This window comes from Mizuhopecten yessoensis, unplaced genomic scaffold (assembly GCF_002113885.1).
Source record: "Mizuhopecten yessoensis strain PY_sf001 unplaced genomic scaffold, ASM211388v2 scaffold1721, whole genome shotgun sequence".
In the NCBI taxonomy this organism is placed as follows: domain Eukaryota; kingdom Metazoa; phylum Mollusca; class Bivalvia; order Pectinida; family Pectinidae; genus Mizuhopecten; species Mizuhopecten yessoensis.
In genome coordinates, this window is record NW_018404188.1 from 296,543 (window position 1) to 311,254 (window position 14,712).

Sequence of the window (14,712 nt, forward strand, 5' to 3'; positions counted from 1 at the left end):
ATATTTGACCCCTGTGACCTTGAATATGGGTGAAGGTCATTCATTTGAACAAACTTTGTAGCCCTTCATCTCAGCATGCTACTGGCCAAATATCATCACCCTGGGCATTTTGGTTATTCAGAAGAAGGTGTTTAAAGGTTTTTTAAGACAATTGACCCCTGTGACCTTGAATATAATTGAAGGTCATTCATTTGAACAAACTTGGTAAACCTTCACCCAAGCATGCTACTGGCCAAATATCATCTCCCTAGGCAGTTTGGTTATCGAGAAGAAGATGTTTAAAGTTTTTAACATATTTGACCCCTGTTACCTTGAAAATGGGTGAAGGTCATTAAGTTTGCTTCTGGCCAAATATCATCACCCTAGGTCTTTTGGTTATTAAGAAGAAGTCGTTTAAAGTAAAATAGTGATGCCGGACGGACGGACGACGCGCCACGGCATTAGCTCACTTGGCGCTTCGTGCCAGGTGAGCTAACAAGTCAAGACAGAGTTCAATGATAATATTTGCTGTGATTAAGGCTATATGCTATCTCAAACTAGGGGAGATAAATCTGACAAATCACAAACCTATTGTGGAAGGTAGCAAACAGCCTTAAGTAAAACATGGTGTCCTTATTTCTGAAATTTCTTCTGCAGTTTTTCCAGTTACATTATGATTTAATTCACTATTATTATTACAATCTTGCCCGATTTTACCTGAAAATCAGTTCCAGCTGTTTCTGATTTCGACAACACAGCCTGGCTCCAAATTAAATGTGATGTTGGTTATAAAAATCATCAAAAATCAATTTTACAGGCATTCAATCTTGAATTCAATGTCATTCATTATTATTTAAAATATCATGCATGGACTCTGAAGCACTTATTTAAGTAATTTTAAACCCAATCAACCATACACTATCAATATTCATATCGCCAATGACCCTTACTACATTGTACTTACTTGAGTGTCTGGAGGTACATGTATCATGCAGTGGTGTAATACACATGAAATTCTAGTGCTGTAAAGAAGTAAGTGCTACAAAGTCAGTATGGAAATCGAACATGATGACCACTGAAATAAATGTTTTTTAAAAATGTAGAGAACCCCAGACATGATGCATATCCTTACAGACCTGTGTGCTGTGTGTACTCCCTACATATCCTTACAGATCTGTGTGCTGTGTGTACTCCCTACATATCCTTACAGACCTGTGTGCACTCCCTACATATCCTAACAGACCTGTGTGCTGTGTACTCCCTACTTATCCTTACAGACCTGTGTGCTGTGTGTACTCCCTACACATCCTAACAGACATGTGTGCTGTGTGTACTCCCTACATATCCTTAGAGACCTGTGTGCTGTGTGTACTCCCTACATATCCTAACAGACCTGTGTGCTGTGTGTACTCCCTACACATCCTAACAGACCTGTGTTCTGTATGTACTCCCTACTTATCCTTACAGACCTGTGTGTACTCCCTATATATCCTTACAGACATGTGTTCTGTGTGTACTCCCTACATATCCTTACAGACATGTGTGCTGTGTGTACTCCCTACTTATCCTTACAGACCTGTGTGCTGTGTGTACTCCCTACACATCCTTACAGACCTGTGTGATGTGTGTACTCCCTACATATCCTTACAGACCTGTGTGCTGTGTGTACTCCCTACATATCCTTACAGACCTGTGTGCTGTGTGTACTCCCTACATATCCTTACAGACCTGTGTGCTGTGTGTACTCCCTACATATCCTTACAGACCTGTGTGCTGTGTGTACTCCCTACATATCCTTACAGACCTGTGTTCTGTGTGTACTCCCTACATATCCTTACAGACCTGTGTGCTGTGTGTATACTCCCTACATATCCTTACAGACCTGTGTGTACTCCCTACATATCCTTACAGACCTGTGTTCTGTGTGTACTCCCTACATATCCTTACAGACCTGTGTGCTGTGTGTATACTCCCTACATATCCTTACAGACCTGTGTGTACTCCCTACATATCCTTACAGACCTGTGTTCTGTGTGTACTCCCTACATATCCTTACAGACCTGTGTGCTGTGTGTATACTCCCTACATATCCTTACAGACCTGTGTGTACTCCCTACATATCCTTACAGACCTGTGTTCTGTGTGTACTCCCTACATATCCTTACAGACCTGTGTGCTGTGTGTATACTCCCTACATATCCCTACAGACCTGTGTGTACTCCCTACATATCCTTACAGACCTGTGTTCTGTGTGTACTCCCTACATATCCTTAGAGACCTGTGTGCTGTGTGTATACTCCCTACATATCCTTACAGACCTGTGTGTACTCCCTACATATCCTTAGAGACCTGTGTGCTGTGTGTAAACTCCCTACATATCCTTAGAGACCTGTGTGCTGTGTGTATACTCCCTACATATCCTTACAGACCTGTTTGCTGTGTGTACTCCCTACTTCAAAAGGGTTGACAAAATTCCTGCTCAATTATGTTTCAATTTAGATTTTTATTGCCAAAATCAACTACGTCACAAGGTGAAAACTTTGTAGTTTCATTAAAGACAAAACAGATATATCATCAAAGAACAGGTGTAGTAAGAATTTTTTCAAGACCATTGGCACACCAATTTCACATTTAGATTATCTATTTTGCATGTCAAGATTTTTTACAAAAAAGCCAGATTTGATCATATAAGTCTGAATTTGACAATAGTCTGGTCTACTATTGCCAAGAATCAAACATACAAGTCTGAATTTGACACAAATCTAAACAACAGTCTAGATCCAATCATGATTGAGCGAATGTGATCCATCCACACTTTGTGCACTGTCAACCTTGACCTGTCCTAGATTTGTCCATAGGCAGGCTGGTCAACAATCCACAGCTTAGCCTAGTTATCTATGGCCATCCGATACTGAATTGTCAGAAACACACAAGTCCATCTCTGGCATGGCACATTACCGGTACTTAGTCTTTGGTTAACAATTCTGAGCTCAGTATCGCTTCTTCCTCTGGATGTCAGGTCGCCAGTTAAGAGGATGAGATTCTTCCGTCTGTAATAAAAAATACAGCCTTAAAAATCTCATATTTTTTTAATTTATTATCAAAATGTAATCTTAATATAAGAAACTGACAAGGGGCTCAAATCACCGTTTTACAGTGACATGTTTACTTCCACTTAAAATCACATTTAAGATTATATCTTAAATCTCATTTTTTTCATGTTATGACTTTCATTGTATTTTCATGTATTTCATGGAAATATCTCTGCTGATCAGAAACAATACACACTAAATGTTCGAGAATTAACCCAAACCTAATGAGAGGTGAGTGATCCCTGACATTTCAGACGCACACTTATTCCTAGATCAACTTCTCAAATACATATATTGGAAATCAATTACTTGGAATACTTCATTGGTTGATAAGTTGGTAAATGGCAAATCAAAATGATATAGCTATTTTGTGAATCAGTTCATAAACTGGGCAGCTAAAACTCACATTACATATATACATGTATACATAAATTTATAAATTTTATTTCTGTTCCAATCTTTAGTGGTCAGAATTGGAAAACACATTAAACACTTATTTCATTTCAGGATTTTCAAATTACTGCAAGCCTCATGTTTTACCCAATTCGAAAATCCCCTGAAAAGAATATCGCTATCCTGCACCCCTTGGCATGAAAGAGTCTTTTTACTCTTCAGCCCCAGAAAAAACAGGATATGAATTTAACAAATTCTTTAAAATTAGTTTGAAAGAAGCTTACAGCTGTTTCATCTTCTTTGTATATTTTGATAGTTTTGTCGGCCTCAGCTGTGATGAGTCGACTGCCACTCTGGTCGTAGGTCATCGCAAATATCCCCGACTCCGAGTCAATGGAACCAGGTTGTGCTGCTGCTTGGATTCGCTGGAAGTTGTACCCCGTCCTCCAGTCCCAGAAATGCATGGAACCATTGTCAGCTACAAGATCAATAAAACATAGGATAATTTTCTATTTAATCAATGTTAATACATGTATATATTTTAATATCATATTGCTGATAAAACTTTTAATATAAAAAAATATATAAAACTCAAAACTACACAGTCATGTAAATTCACCAAAAATATAAAATCTCCAAAATTGTAAAAACTTATAGAAATTTCTGTTGGACAATTACAGTATTATATAGATGGCTGGTATGTAATGCTAAATGTCAGGGTGAAATGTCTGTTCAAGAATACACTTACATTGGCTAAGTGCTGCTGCAGAAGTAAGAGTCGGCTAGGCTACATTAAAGATGCTTACTTTAGGGGTAAGACTAGGCTATAGCCGAAACAGCTAGAGAATGTTTACTTCAGAGGGAAGATGGCTTAGTTCAACTCGACCCATCAAGACAAGGGAAGACAAAGTGACGTGTACTTCAGAGAGAAGCAGGCTAAGTTCAACAACTCGTCAAGACAAGGGAAGACAAAGTGACATGTACTTCAGAGAGAAGCAGGCTAAGTTAAACAACTCGTCAAGACAAGGGAAGACAAAGTGACGTGTACTTCAGAGAGAAGCAGGCTAAGTTCAACAACTCGTCAAGACAAGGGAAGACAAAGTGACGTGTACTTCAGAGAGAAGCAGGCTAAGTTCAACAACTCGTCAAGACAAGGGAAGACAAAGTGACGTGTACTTCAGAGAGAAGCAGGCTAAGTTCAACAACTCGTCAAGACAAGGGAAGACAAAGTGACGTGTACTTCAGAGAGAAGCAGGCTAAGTTCAACAACTCGTCAAGACAAGGGAAGACAAAGTGACGTGTACTTCAGAGAGAAGCAGGCTAAGTTCAACAACTCGTCAAGACAAGGGAAGACAAAGTGACGTGTACTTCAGAGAGAAGCAGGCTAAGTTCAACAACTCGTCAAGACAAGGGAAGACAAAGTGACGTGTACTTCAGAGAGAAGCAGGCTAAGTTCAACAACTCGTCAAGACAAGGGAAGACAAAGTGACGTGTACTTCAGAGAGAAGCAGGCTAAGTTCAACAACTCGTCAAGACAAGGGAAGACAAAGTGACGTGTACTTCAGAGAGAAGCAGGCTAAGTTCAACAACTCGTCAAGACAAGGGAAGACAAAGTGACGTGTACTTCAGAGAGAAGCAGGCTAAGTTCAACAACTCGTCAAGACAAGGGAAGACAAAGTGACGTGTACTTCAGAGAGAAGCAGGCTAAGTTCAACAACTCGTCAAGACAAGGGAAGACAAAGTGACGTGTACTTCAGAGAGAAGCAGGCTAAGTTCAACAACACGTCAAGACAAGGGAAGACAAAGTGACTTGTACTTCAGAGAGAAGCAGGCTAAGTTCAACAACTCGTCAAGACAAGGGAAGACAAAGTGATGTGTACTTCAGAGAGAAGCAGGCTAAGTTCAACAACACGTCAAGACAAGGGAAGACAAAGGGACGTGAACTTCAAGGAGAAGCAGGCTAAGTTAAACAACTCGTCAAGACAAGGGAAGACAAAAGTGATGTGTACTTCAGAGAGAAGCAGGCTAAGTTAAACAACTCGTCAAGGCAAAGTGACTTGTACTTCAGAGAGAAGCAGGCTAAGTTCAACAACTCATCAAGACAAGGGAAGACAAAGTGACGTGAACTTCAAGGAGAAGCAGGCTAAGTTAAACAACTCGTCAAGACAAAGTGACTTGTACTTCAGGGAGAAGCAGGCTAAGTTCAACAACACGTCAAGACAAGGGAAGACAAAGCGACTTGTACTTCAGAGAGAAGCAGGCTAAGTCCAACAACTCGTCAAGACAAGGGAAGACAAAGTGGCTTGTACTTCAGAGAGAAGCAGGCTAAGTTCAACAACCCGTCAAGACAAGGGAAGACAAAGTGACTTGTACTTCAGAGAGAAGTAGGCTAAGTTCAACAACTCGTCAAGACAAGGGAAGACAAAGTGATGTGTACTTCAGAGAGAAGCAGGCTAAGTTCAACAACTCATCAAGACAAGGGAAGACAAAGTGACATGTACTTCAGAGAGAAGCAGGCTAAGTTCAATAACTCGTCAAGACAAGGGAAACAAAGGGACATACACTTAAGAGGGACTTGACCTGACAAGACTCGTCAAGACAAGGGAAGACAAAGTGACATGTACTTCAGAGAGAAGCAGTCTAAGTTCAACAACTCATCAAGACAAGGGAAGACAAAGTGACATGTACTTCAGAGAGAAGCAGGCTAAGTTCACCAACTCATCAAGACAAGGGAAGACAAAGTGATGCGAACTTCAGGGAGAAGCAGGCTAAGTTCAACAACACATCAAGACAAGGGAAGGCAAAGTGACTTGTACTTCAGAGAGAAGCAGGCTAAGTTCAACAACACGTCAAGACAAGGGAAGACAAAGCGACTTGTACTTCAGAGAGAAGCAGGCTAAGTTCAACAACTCGTCAAGACAAGGGAAACAAAGGGACATACACTTAAGAGGGACTTGACCTGACAAGACTCGTCAAGACAAGGGAAGACAAAGTGACATGTACTTCAGGGAGAAGCAGGCTAAGTTCAACAACACGTCAAGACAAGGGAAGACAAAGCGACTTGTACTTCAGAGAGAAGCAGGCTAAGTCCAACAACTCGTCAAGACAAGGGAAGACAAAGTGGCTTGTACTTCAGAGAGAAGCAGGCTAAGTTCAACAACCCGTCAAGACAAGGGAAGACAAAGTGACTTGTACTTCAGAGAGAAGTAGGCTAAGTTCAACAACTCGTCAAGACAAGGTAAGACAAAGTGACTTGTACTTCAGAGAGAAGCAGGCTAAGTTCAACAACTCGTCAAGACAAGGGAAACAAAGGGACATACACTTAAGAGGGACTTGACCTGACAAGACAAGAATAATTCAAGAATCGGTATCATCATCCTCGATATCCAGGGGTACTTTCGCTCTCTACACCCCTGGAATATGTCATAACAAAATCAAAGGCTCAATGTGCAGCACCTTGTGGATGAGACTAGTTTGGTCCTTTCATATACATATAAAGAATCTCGCTGTCCATAACGGTAAAAATTGACAGGCTCTGAAGTCGGACGTTGCTCCTTTGTAATCTTCAAAGGACAAGTATCAGCCTAGTGATTCTTCAGGTTTTTTACCTGACACCAATCAAATAGCTAGCCACAAGCATTCAATTTCGCTATGACATATTCCAGGGGTGAAAAGAGCGAAAGTGAGCATAATCCCTGGATATCAATGATGCAGTATCATAATTTTGTTAAATTACATTCAATTCACCGGAGTAAGTCCAACATATCAATTAGACTACAAGACACCTTACCTCCAGAAACCAGCACACCATCAGAGTTTAACGCCAGGGCATTAATGATGGAATTATGTCCAGACAGATTCTGTATAAAGTTACCATCCGGGAACTTCCACTGTTTAATGTTATCTGGAGATCCGGATGCAAAACTGTACCTAATGAACATAAAACATTGCTTGTATATGTGTAAAATATATGTAGTAGGCTCACTGCTGTCCTGGGTATTACATGTAACTTCTACTGTGATTTTATTTACACTCAAATCTTTCATGGTTACAGTGGAATGCATTATCAATACAAAGGATAAGTGTACAATATTGTATCCAACTTGAATTCACATGTGCCTGCTGACCACAAATGTTTGCATTAATACAATGGTCTATAAATTTGAAAACGCCAAATCAATTCGTCACAAACGTGTTATTATACGGTATCTGATAACATGATTACATGACCAAACATGTGACCAAATATACATAACCTAAACAAGCGAAATAGAACAATATTTCACACACGGCCCAGATCCTTAGAGGAGTTCAGACCCAGATCCTTAGAGGAGTTCAGACCCAGATCCTTAGAGGAGTTCATTATACAGACAAATATTATTCACGTGACAAGAGTCAAAAGTAAAACAGCCATAAACATGTTCCTATTCAAACTTTCTAATATCCACGAGACTTACTGAGTAGGATGAAGGGCAACTGCTCGCACACTCTTTTTGTGATTAGTCAGCGTGGCTCTTGACCGACCCATGGCCAGGTCCCAAAGTCTGATTGTACAATCGTGGCTACCTGTTATAACCTGTGAACAAAAATCAGCAACTTATTTTGTAATGTTGAAGTTGTTACAATCTTGAAAACTTGTCTAAATAAACAGGGTTTTTGATAAATCCTACAACCTTGATGGAAGGACTGATCTGAAAATTGTCTGGTCTTGAAAAAAGCTTTAGGTGCCTTGCTGTCAAATTAATCTCAACAAGGTAAAGTATTGCAAGGCAATTCATAGTTCCCCACTGGTAATGATTTCTATATTTAACAAACAGTACACGTATGTCAGGAAGCATAGGTCACAGTGAGGTCATAGTGACCTACTTCTTGCACTCTGCCATCCCAAGATGTCCTTTTACACCAAATCTGGTTACTCCATGTGAAATAGTATAGAAGATGTGCCCCGGACAAACGTTTTCAAAAGTAAAGTTCAAAGGTCAAGTCACAGGTCAAAGTGACCTTATTGTTACACTCTGCCATCCAAAGATGTCCTTGTATATCAAAGCTGGTTACTCCAGATGAAAAAGGACAGAAGATATGCCCCGGACAAACTCTTGGAAGGAAGGACGGACAGATAGATTGCAAACCTATAGTTCGGGAATTGGTGGGGGACAAAAAATAAGCCAGCCTTGAAAATAATAAAATCATTGCCTCAAGGTTCATACAGGAGTCATATTCCCGTTCTTTGCCCAAATATAGTTTAAATTATCATATTACATGATTTACTTTACATATATTGCAGCACACTTTTCAGACCTTTTTTCTTTATTTAAAGATATAAATTACCTAAACAAATTTCTTGTTTCATTTTAAATATACCGTCAAAAAGAGACAGAACAACATTACAGTACAGGGAAAGTTCAGATCATAGCAACTGTGACTATGCTTTCCTGAATGTAGCTGAATAACGTCAAAAAGGTTTTAACACTCAAGATTACATAATGTAAGTGTGTTTCCTGTTGTTGTATAAACTTGTACGTGGTTTTACCTGAGGTTCTGAGGCCTGACACTTGACACTGGCCACTGTGTTGTTGTGACCGGTGAGGGTGTGTACACACGCCTTACTCCGGACGTCCCACACACGGGCAGTACCGTCGCGCCCACATGTTACCAATACATCAATGGTTGGGTGGAGGTCCAGTGCATATACTGCACTCAGGTGACCGTGGTAGTGCCGCGTCGTCTGGGAATCAGAACGGTTTAAATAGAGTGTATTGTATTTAATATCGCAGAGAAAGAATTAAGCTATAAGTCAATATTGAAATCACTTAATTGATGTAAAAATGGTTCTATTTTACATTGTGCTTACACTTTTTCCTCTAGAAAAATTGACATTACTGAAAAACAAAATCAAACATTAAGCTGGATTTTCACAGTTTCATGCAGGAGGACATTCATCAAATATCAAAATTTGTATCAGGAAATTTTACAAGTAATAGCCACTTCTTAGTATGATGACTGTGACCAAAGCAGATTTTTTTCTTTGTACCTTATTGTATTCCAGGTCCCAGCAGCGGACCTGTTTGTCCTCGGAGCAGGAGAAAAGGTATGGCTGTCTGGGGCTGACACACAGGCCCCTCACAGAACTGATGTGGCCGGTCAGGGATAACTTCAGGGTCCCACTGGCTAGGTCCCAGATCTGTTGTACATAATAAAACATCATCATTATAAAGGATCAGGAGGGTCAGATGCATATTACCCAGGTGTATTGGCCCTGAGAAAGAACTTAAAATAAAAGTTTAGTAATGGTAAGGAAATGAGAAACACATTTATAGAAATATGTGACTCGTTTGATGTACTCGAAAGCCAAAAGGCAGTAACCAGGCAATTGAAAAGTAACTTTAATTACGGTAATTGGAACGGGTCAAAAAGCAAATTTCCGAAGTTTCTAGATTTTATTTTTAAAGTACAAGAACACTGTTACATTTTGACTCTGAAAATTACTAATGTTGTCATGAAAAGATAATTTAATCATCATTTCTATACCTTGAGGGAATGAAAATTTCACAAAACATGGAATTTTCAATAGAATTGTGTTTATCATCCAAAATGTTTCTATTATCGCAATAAAAAGAAAAAATGATATTGTCAACATCAAAAGGACATTGGGTTAATAACTGTCATTTTCATGTGTATGACAAACATTACAGGGGCCGCGGTGACCAAGTGGTTAAGGCGTCTGACATTCTGCTACCACTAGCCCTCCACCACTGGGTCGCAGGTTCGATACGTATGTGGGGCAGTCGCCAGGTACTTGCCGTAGGACAGTGAGAATTCTCCTGGAGGTCCAGCTTTCCTCCACCACCAAAACCTGGCACATCCTTAAACGACCACAGCTGTTAATAGGACGTAAAACACAAACAAACAAAAAAATTACCTTTATCATTCGGTCGCCAGCGCCCGTGGCAAACCACTGATTTCCTGGCTCTACTGCCACACATCGCACCCAGCCCAAATGGCCACTGATCACCTGTAAACAAATACCATTAACATAGAAAAACAAAATTATTGTACGCCTACAGCGAACACAAAATTAGAGATGAATGAAGGATATTTCACTTTGTCTTATCATAATCTGATCATTTAGATAGAAAGTACATGTAAGATTTGTAGCATGTTGGAAAATTCAGAACTAGCTCAAACCTAAGTACATTTGAAGTAATCTCAAACAAAACAGGTACTAGCCGCAGGTTGGTGGTTTTTTGTCGGGTATGAATACTTTCCTCCATCCCCAAACCTGGCACATCCTTATTTGACCCTCGCTGTTCATAGGAGGCACGTAACCAAGGAGACACAAAACAAACAAATTTCTATCCCATACAATCAGATGGAATGGAAAGGATTTATTTTATAGAGGCCCAACGCCTAATGATCCACAATGAGATGAAAATCCAGAGAACCAAATCTTTTAATTGTATAGGTGTGATCTAATATAATGTACTTACCCTGTATAACTTCCACGGAGGATGCCACGAGGGCTTCGGCATGGTAGGCGCCTTTCTCGGCACCAAGGCTTGCTGGTTTCCTATAGCAACTAATGCCTGCAACATAAAACAATAATTTATGGTCACCATAAAAATATCAACTCACATGAAACTAAATATCTGGCAGAAACGGCAACAATTTTAACAGTTTCATGTATCAGAATGTTTTTTTTCAAACTTAAAGTAAACGTTTAAAAGCTAGGGACAAATTTTCTGTCTCTAAGAAAAAGCATCAATTACTGATGGCTATTTAAATATTTATATGCCAGATGTTGCCCCTAGATGCGTATGTGAAGTGTTCCTACCTTGGAGGGATCTGACCGGTCTATATGGCTCTGTCTGATGTCGTGGACTCCTGATCCTGCCGGTGTGTCCATCATCCTATGGAGCAACGAACACCAATTAATGAATTACTTATTCTTTTAGATATCAATGTGTGCACCAACTTAATACCACCACAACAGTTACACTGAGAGTAGATTTTCTTGATTCCCTGAAATGTTTACTAATTATTTTCTGTAGTAAAAAAATTCTACCATGTTTATGATTAATGCACACATAGTGACTAACTATCAAAAGTTCCAAGGTAACATAAAATTTCAATAGTACATCATTCCAGTTATGATTGATATTCTGTATTTAACCAGTTCCAAAGATTGATTCGAAATTTCACCCATCACCAATATCAATAAGGTACTACAAATAAGAGAATGTGAAATCACATGTGAAAAAACAAATTACAGTTTCAGTTTTTTTGTCTACAATTGGCTCACTGCAACTATATCTGACAAGAAAATTACAGAATAACGACAGTAACTTTTCTACCTGTTTTTCTCATACAAGGCCATTTCCATACTTGAGGACTTGCTAGGATCTGTGTGCATGGATGACCCATCTGTTAGCTGTACTCCTATTACAACAAAGCAACAGTATACCTATCAGTCAGTAAATGTACGAACTATCGCAATTATATCCATATAAATTCCTAACACAGAACACTTTAATATGCTTCTAACAGCAATTCAATTTAATAAATCACTACTGATATAAGAAATTGTAATTTACAAAGTCATTAAAAACGAACTCTATATCACAAATTAAGAAGTAACCATAATGTGCACAATAAAATAATATAATTCTTAATTAATTGTTATCTATTTCATATTGTATACCGATAAGCAATATTCTTGTCTTTTTAATAGTCTTAGCATGTATATACTGCAAATCAGGAAACTATCACTCAGTCAAACTTTTGCCCTTCACCCGTAAAATCAATTTTCTCCCAGTGTTCTGCTTCTCGCGTTAAAGTATTATGAATATTATGTTGTCTACTTATTTTTCCCTATAATGATCAATTCTCCCTCATTAAGGAGGGTGCTAAAAGGTGGAAGCTAAACTGTGACACAAACTCCTTCGTCAACAGTACAGTACTGTAAGTAATAACATAATATTGTAAAACCAGACATACCTGAACCCGTGGGGTAAGGATGTGTCCCTAGAATGCTGGGATCCTGGCTACCTGTTATCAACAATTCAGACCAATTAACTTTTACATGAAATTGACCATATTGATAGATTCTAACTCATAATTTTTTGAGAATCTAGAATCTGACTAAAGTGCCTTTCTGCAGTCATTCAAAGAAGAGACATAACAAACTAGAATTATGTATAGATTATAGAAATGAAGGTAAAATACATCAATATAATAAACATTTTTAAGAATGTGACTAGAATTCCTGTTCATTAAGATATAAAATTAAAATGTTTTTCTGAGCTTGGTCCTTAGCTTTTCTTATTTTTTCTTCATATGCAAACATTTTTTTTCATGTTTTTCCATACATACCATTCCAGCTGTTTTCATCAAGAGGTTTGATCACATCTTTGTTATGCATCTTGTTGCCTCCTTCCTTTGGCATGTCTTTTACGAGAGCATATTCGTCTGCTACTTTTAATTTCCTCTTCAGTAGTTCACTACATAAAAGAAAAAAACATAGTTTATTAAAAATACCTCATTATAACACACTGTTGAATGCTTATATACGTGCAAGTACAGTAGCATTTTATTAATTCTGAAAATTCTGTCTTGACAATAGATTTGCAAAAAAAAGGCAAAAACCAGCACTGTGAGTCAAAGATAGGTTGATAATAAGGATGTTGGCAAGAGTGTAGTCAATGAAAACAGACCAGCCAGCAGCACTTCAAACAAAGAAAATGATGTGTTGTGTGTAGAGTTTGAACAGATATGTACTCCTAAAAGCTATAACATCAGAGGCCGATGGTCGGCCCTTTTTCTATCGGATATGATTTTGCCGCCTGTAAAAGTATCTTGCCATGCAAAAACCTCTAACATTGTTGGAGTAAACATACATGTAGCTAGTCAAGTAAGATAGATAAATCAAGTGACATACATAGGTATAAATGTTTTCTCCAAAAAACATATAAAAACTCTCACTATTGCTGTGGCCATGTTTAGACAACAAATCCATGTGTTTTGCCTTAAAAATAGCTCCACAGAGCTAATGTTTCAATGTTATGCCATATACGACAGTAAATAAAGCTTCTTGTATCTTGAACAGTAGGATAACTGCATGCATGACCAATCAGAATTATGGAGTCTGCGATATTGGTCAGTTGTACAAAACTACAATGGACTTGTTGTTATGAATGTGTAATAACAGGAGAGGAAAAATCCCTGGCAAGACCGGAGTTCAAACCAGGGACCTTCCGAACTCTAGATGGATGATCTAACAATTGAGCTATCTGGTCGCAGACGATCGAACCAGTCCAGTTCCGCTACAAATCTAACCAGACAGTGATCATTCAATTTCTGGTGTATTTATAATTGAAATGGTATATTACTATATTAAATAACAAGTGCATATTTATATATATCACATGTATTTTTATACAAACCATTTTGGGTCTTTGGCTGGTGTGTTCCCTTGATCAGCAATAAACATGTCATGTGTTCTCTTTAGAGACCGAAACACAAGTGTGTGTACGGAATGTTTTTGCACTTCCTAAGGAAACAAAATAAGAGCACTTAAAACATGTATACACATATATACCCTGCATATAGCATGATAGTGTTAATATAAAGATCTAATTTTAGTTTAGAAAAGAAAACAACCTTTCAACGTGCAAGAAATAACTGTGATTGGATACAGCTTTTTTGTTAACATTCAGATTAGTTCTATAGCTATATAGGCAGACATGATTATGTAGTCATATCTGATATTATACCAGTGGCAGTGCTCCAGTGCTGATAAATGTGTTCAAATGACTTCGCCACCAAATTGCACTTTTAATATCTGCTGTTACTTTTCGAAAATGCATTCAGAGATTTGACCTCCTTTCAGGAAGGTGTTACCGTAGATTACTTTCCTTTGACTCGGATCGACAATATATACATTACATGGTTTGCAGATTATTTACCGACTACTCGATTCATTCTGTTTTTTTCGTAAACTAGAAAAACAATAAAATTGAAACTCTGTGTTTTGAATAAATTGGTAAATGCACTTACCTCTGTCATTATTTTGTGGTAATACTACACGTTTCAAATGATTAAATAAATAAAATATATTCAAAACACTCAATAAACGTGCCTCACACGATTACAAAGCGTCCATCTTGAATGTTACTGTAATCAAGTAATTTTGAAGCACATCCGGTTTTGAGAAAGCAGCAGGAATATTCTCAATTCGCGAACTTTTTTTAAT

The 14,712-nt window shown here is 38.4% G+C and overlaps 2 protein-coding genes across 12 annotated transcripts in view; one reads left to right on the plus strand and one right to left on the minus strand.

The window, feature by feature from the left end:
* The window catches only part of LOC110467128, an 18,832-nt gene extending 14,966 nt beyond the window's left edge, over nt 1–3,866 (plus strand). The window contains exon 5 of the mRNA XM_021524065.1: nt 3,781–3,866. The gene's annotated coding sequence lies outside the window, so the exon portion shown is untranslated. The remainder of the gene's footprint in view (nt 1–3,780) is intronic.
* Nucleotides 1,076–14,631, minus strand: LOC110467091 (pleiotropic regulator 1-like). 11 transcript variants are annotated; one of them, XR_002464803.1, is made up of 15 exons: nt 14,517–14,631; nt 13,904–14,010; nt 12,834–12,961; nt 12,459–12,509; nt 11,816–11,900; nt 11,296–11,371; nt 10,952–11,047; nt 10,384–10,476; nt 9,496–9,645; nt 8,995–9,189; nt 7,922–8,040; nt 7,255–7,394; nt 3,749–3,942; nt 2,409–3,029; nt 1,076–2,297 (listed from the first exon to the last, which is right to left on the minus strand). XR_002464803.1 is itself a non-coding variant. In XM_021524009.1 (14 exons), exons 1-14 carry the CDS (start codon nt 14,523–14,525, stop codon nt 2,970–2,972), a joined length of 1,503 nt encoding a protein of 500 aa, XP_021379684.1. In that variant the 5' UTR covers nt 14,526–14,631; the 3' UTR covers nt 1,076–2,969. The 11 variants fall into 11 exon arrangements, 1 of the variants encoding a protein (XP_021379684.1); XR_002464809.1 differs by having other exon boundaries at nt 1,076–2,155; nt 2,298–3,029; XR_002464808.1 differs by having other exon boundaries at nt 1,076–2,148; nt 2,220–3,029.
* Between the last annotated feature and the right edge of the window lie 81 nt (nt 14,632–14,712).

What these genes read in the sequence shown, in the direction of transcription:
- LOC110467091 (XM_021524009.1), bottom strand. An exon ending in CCAGCCAAAGACCCAAAATG is followed by an intron (nt 12,962 to 13,903) that starts GTTTGTATAAAA and finishes TCTTTTATGTAG; the next exon opens with TGAACTACTGAAGAGGAAAT. An exon ending in GCCTTGTATGAGAAAAACAG is followed by an intron (nt 11,372 to 11,815) that starts GTAGAAAAGTTA and finishes GTTGCTCCATAG; the next exon opens with GATGATGGACACACCGGCAG.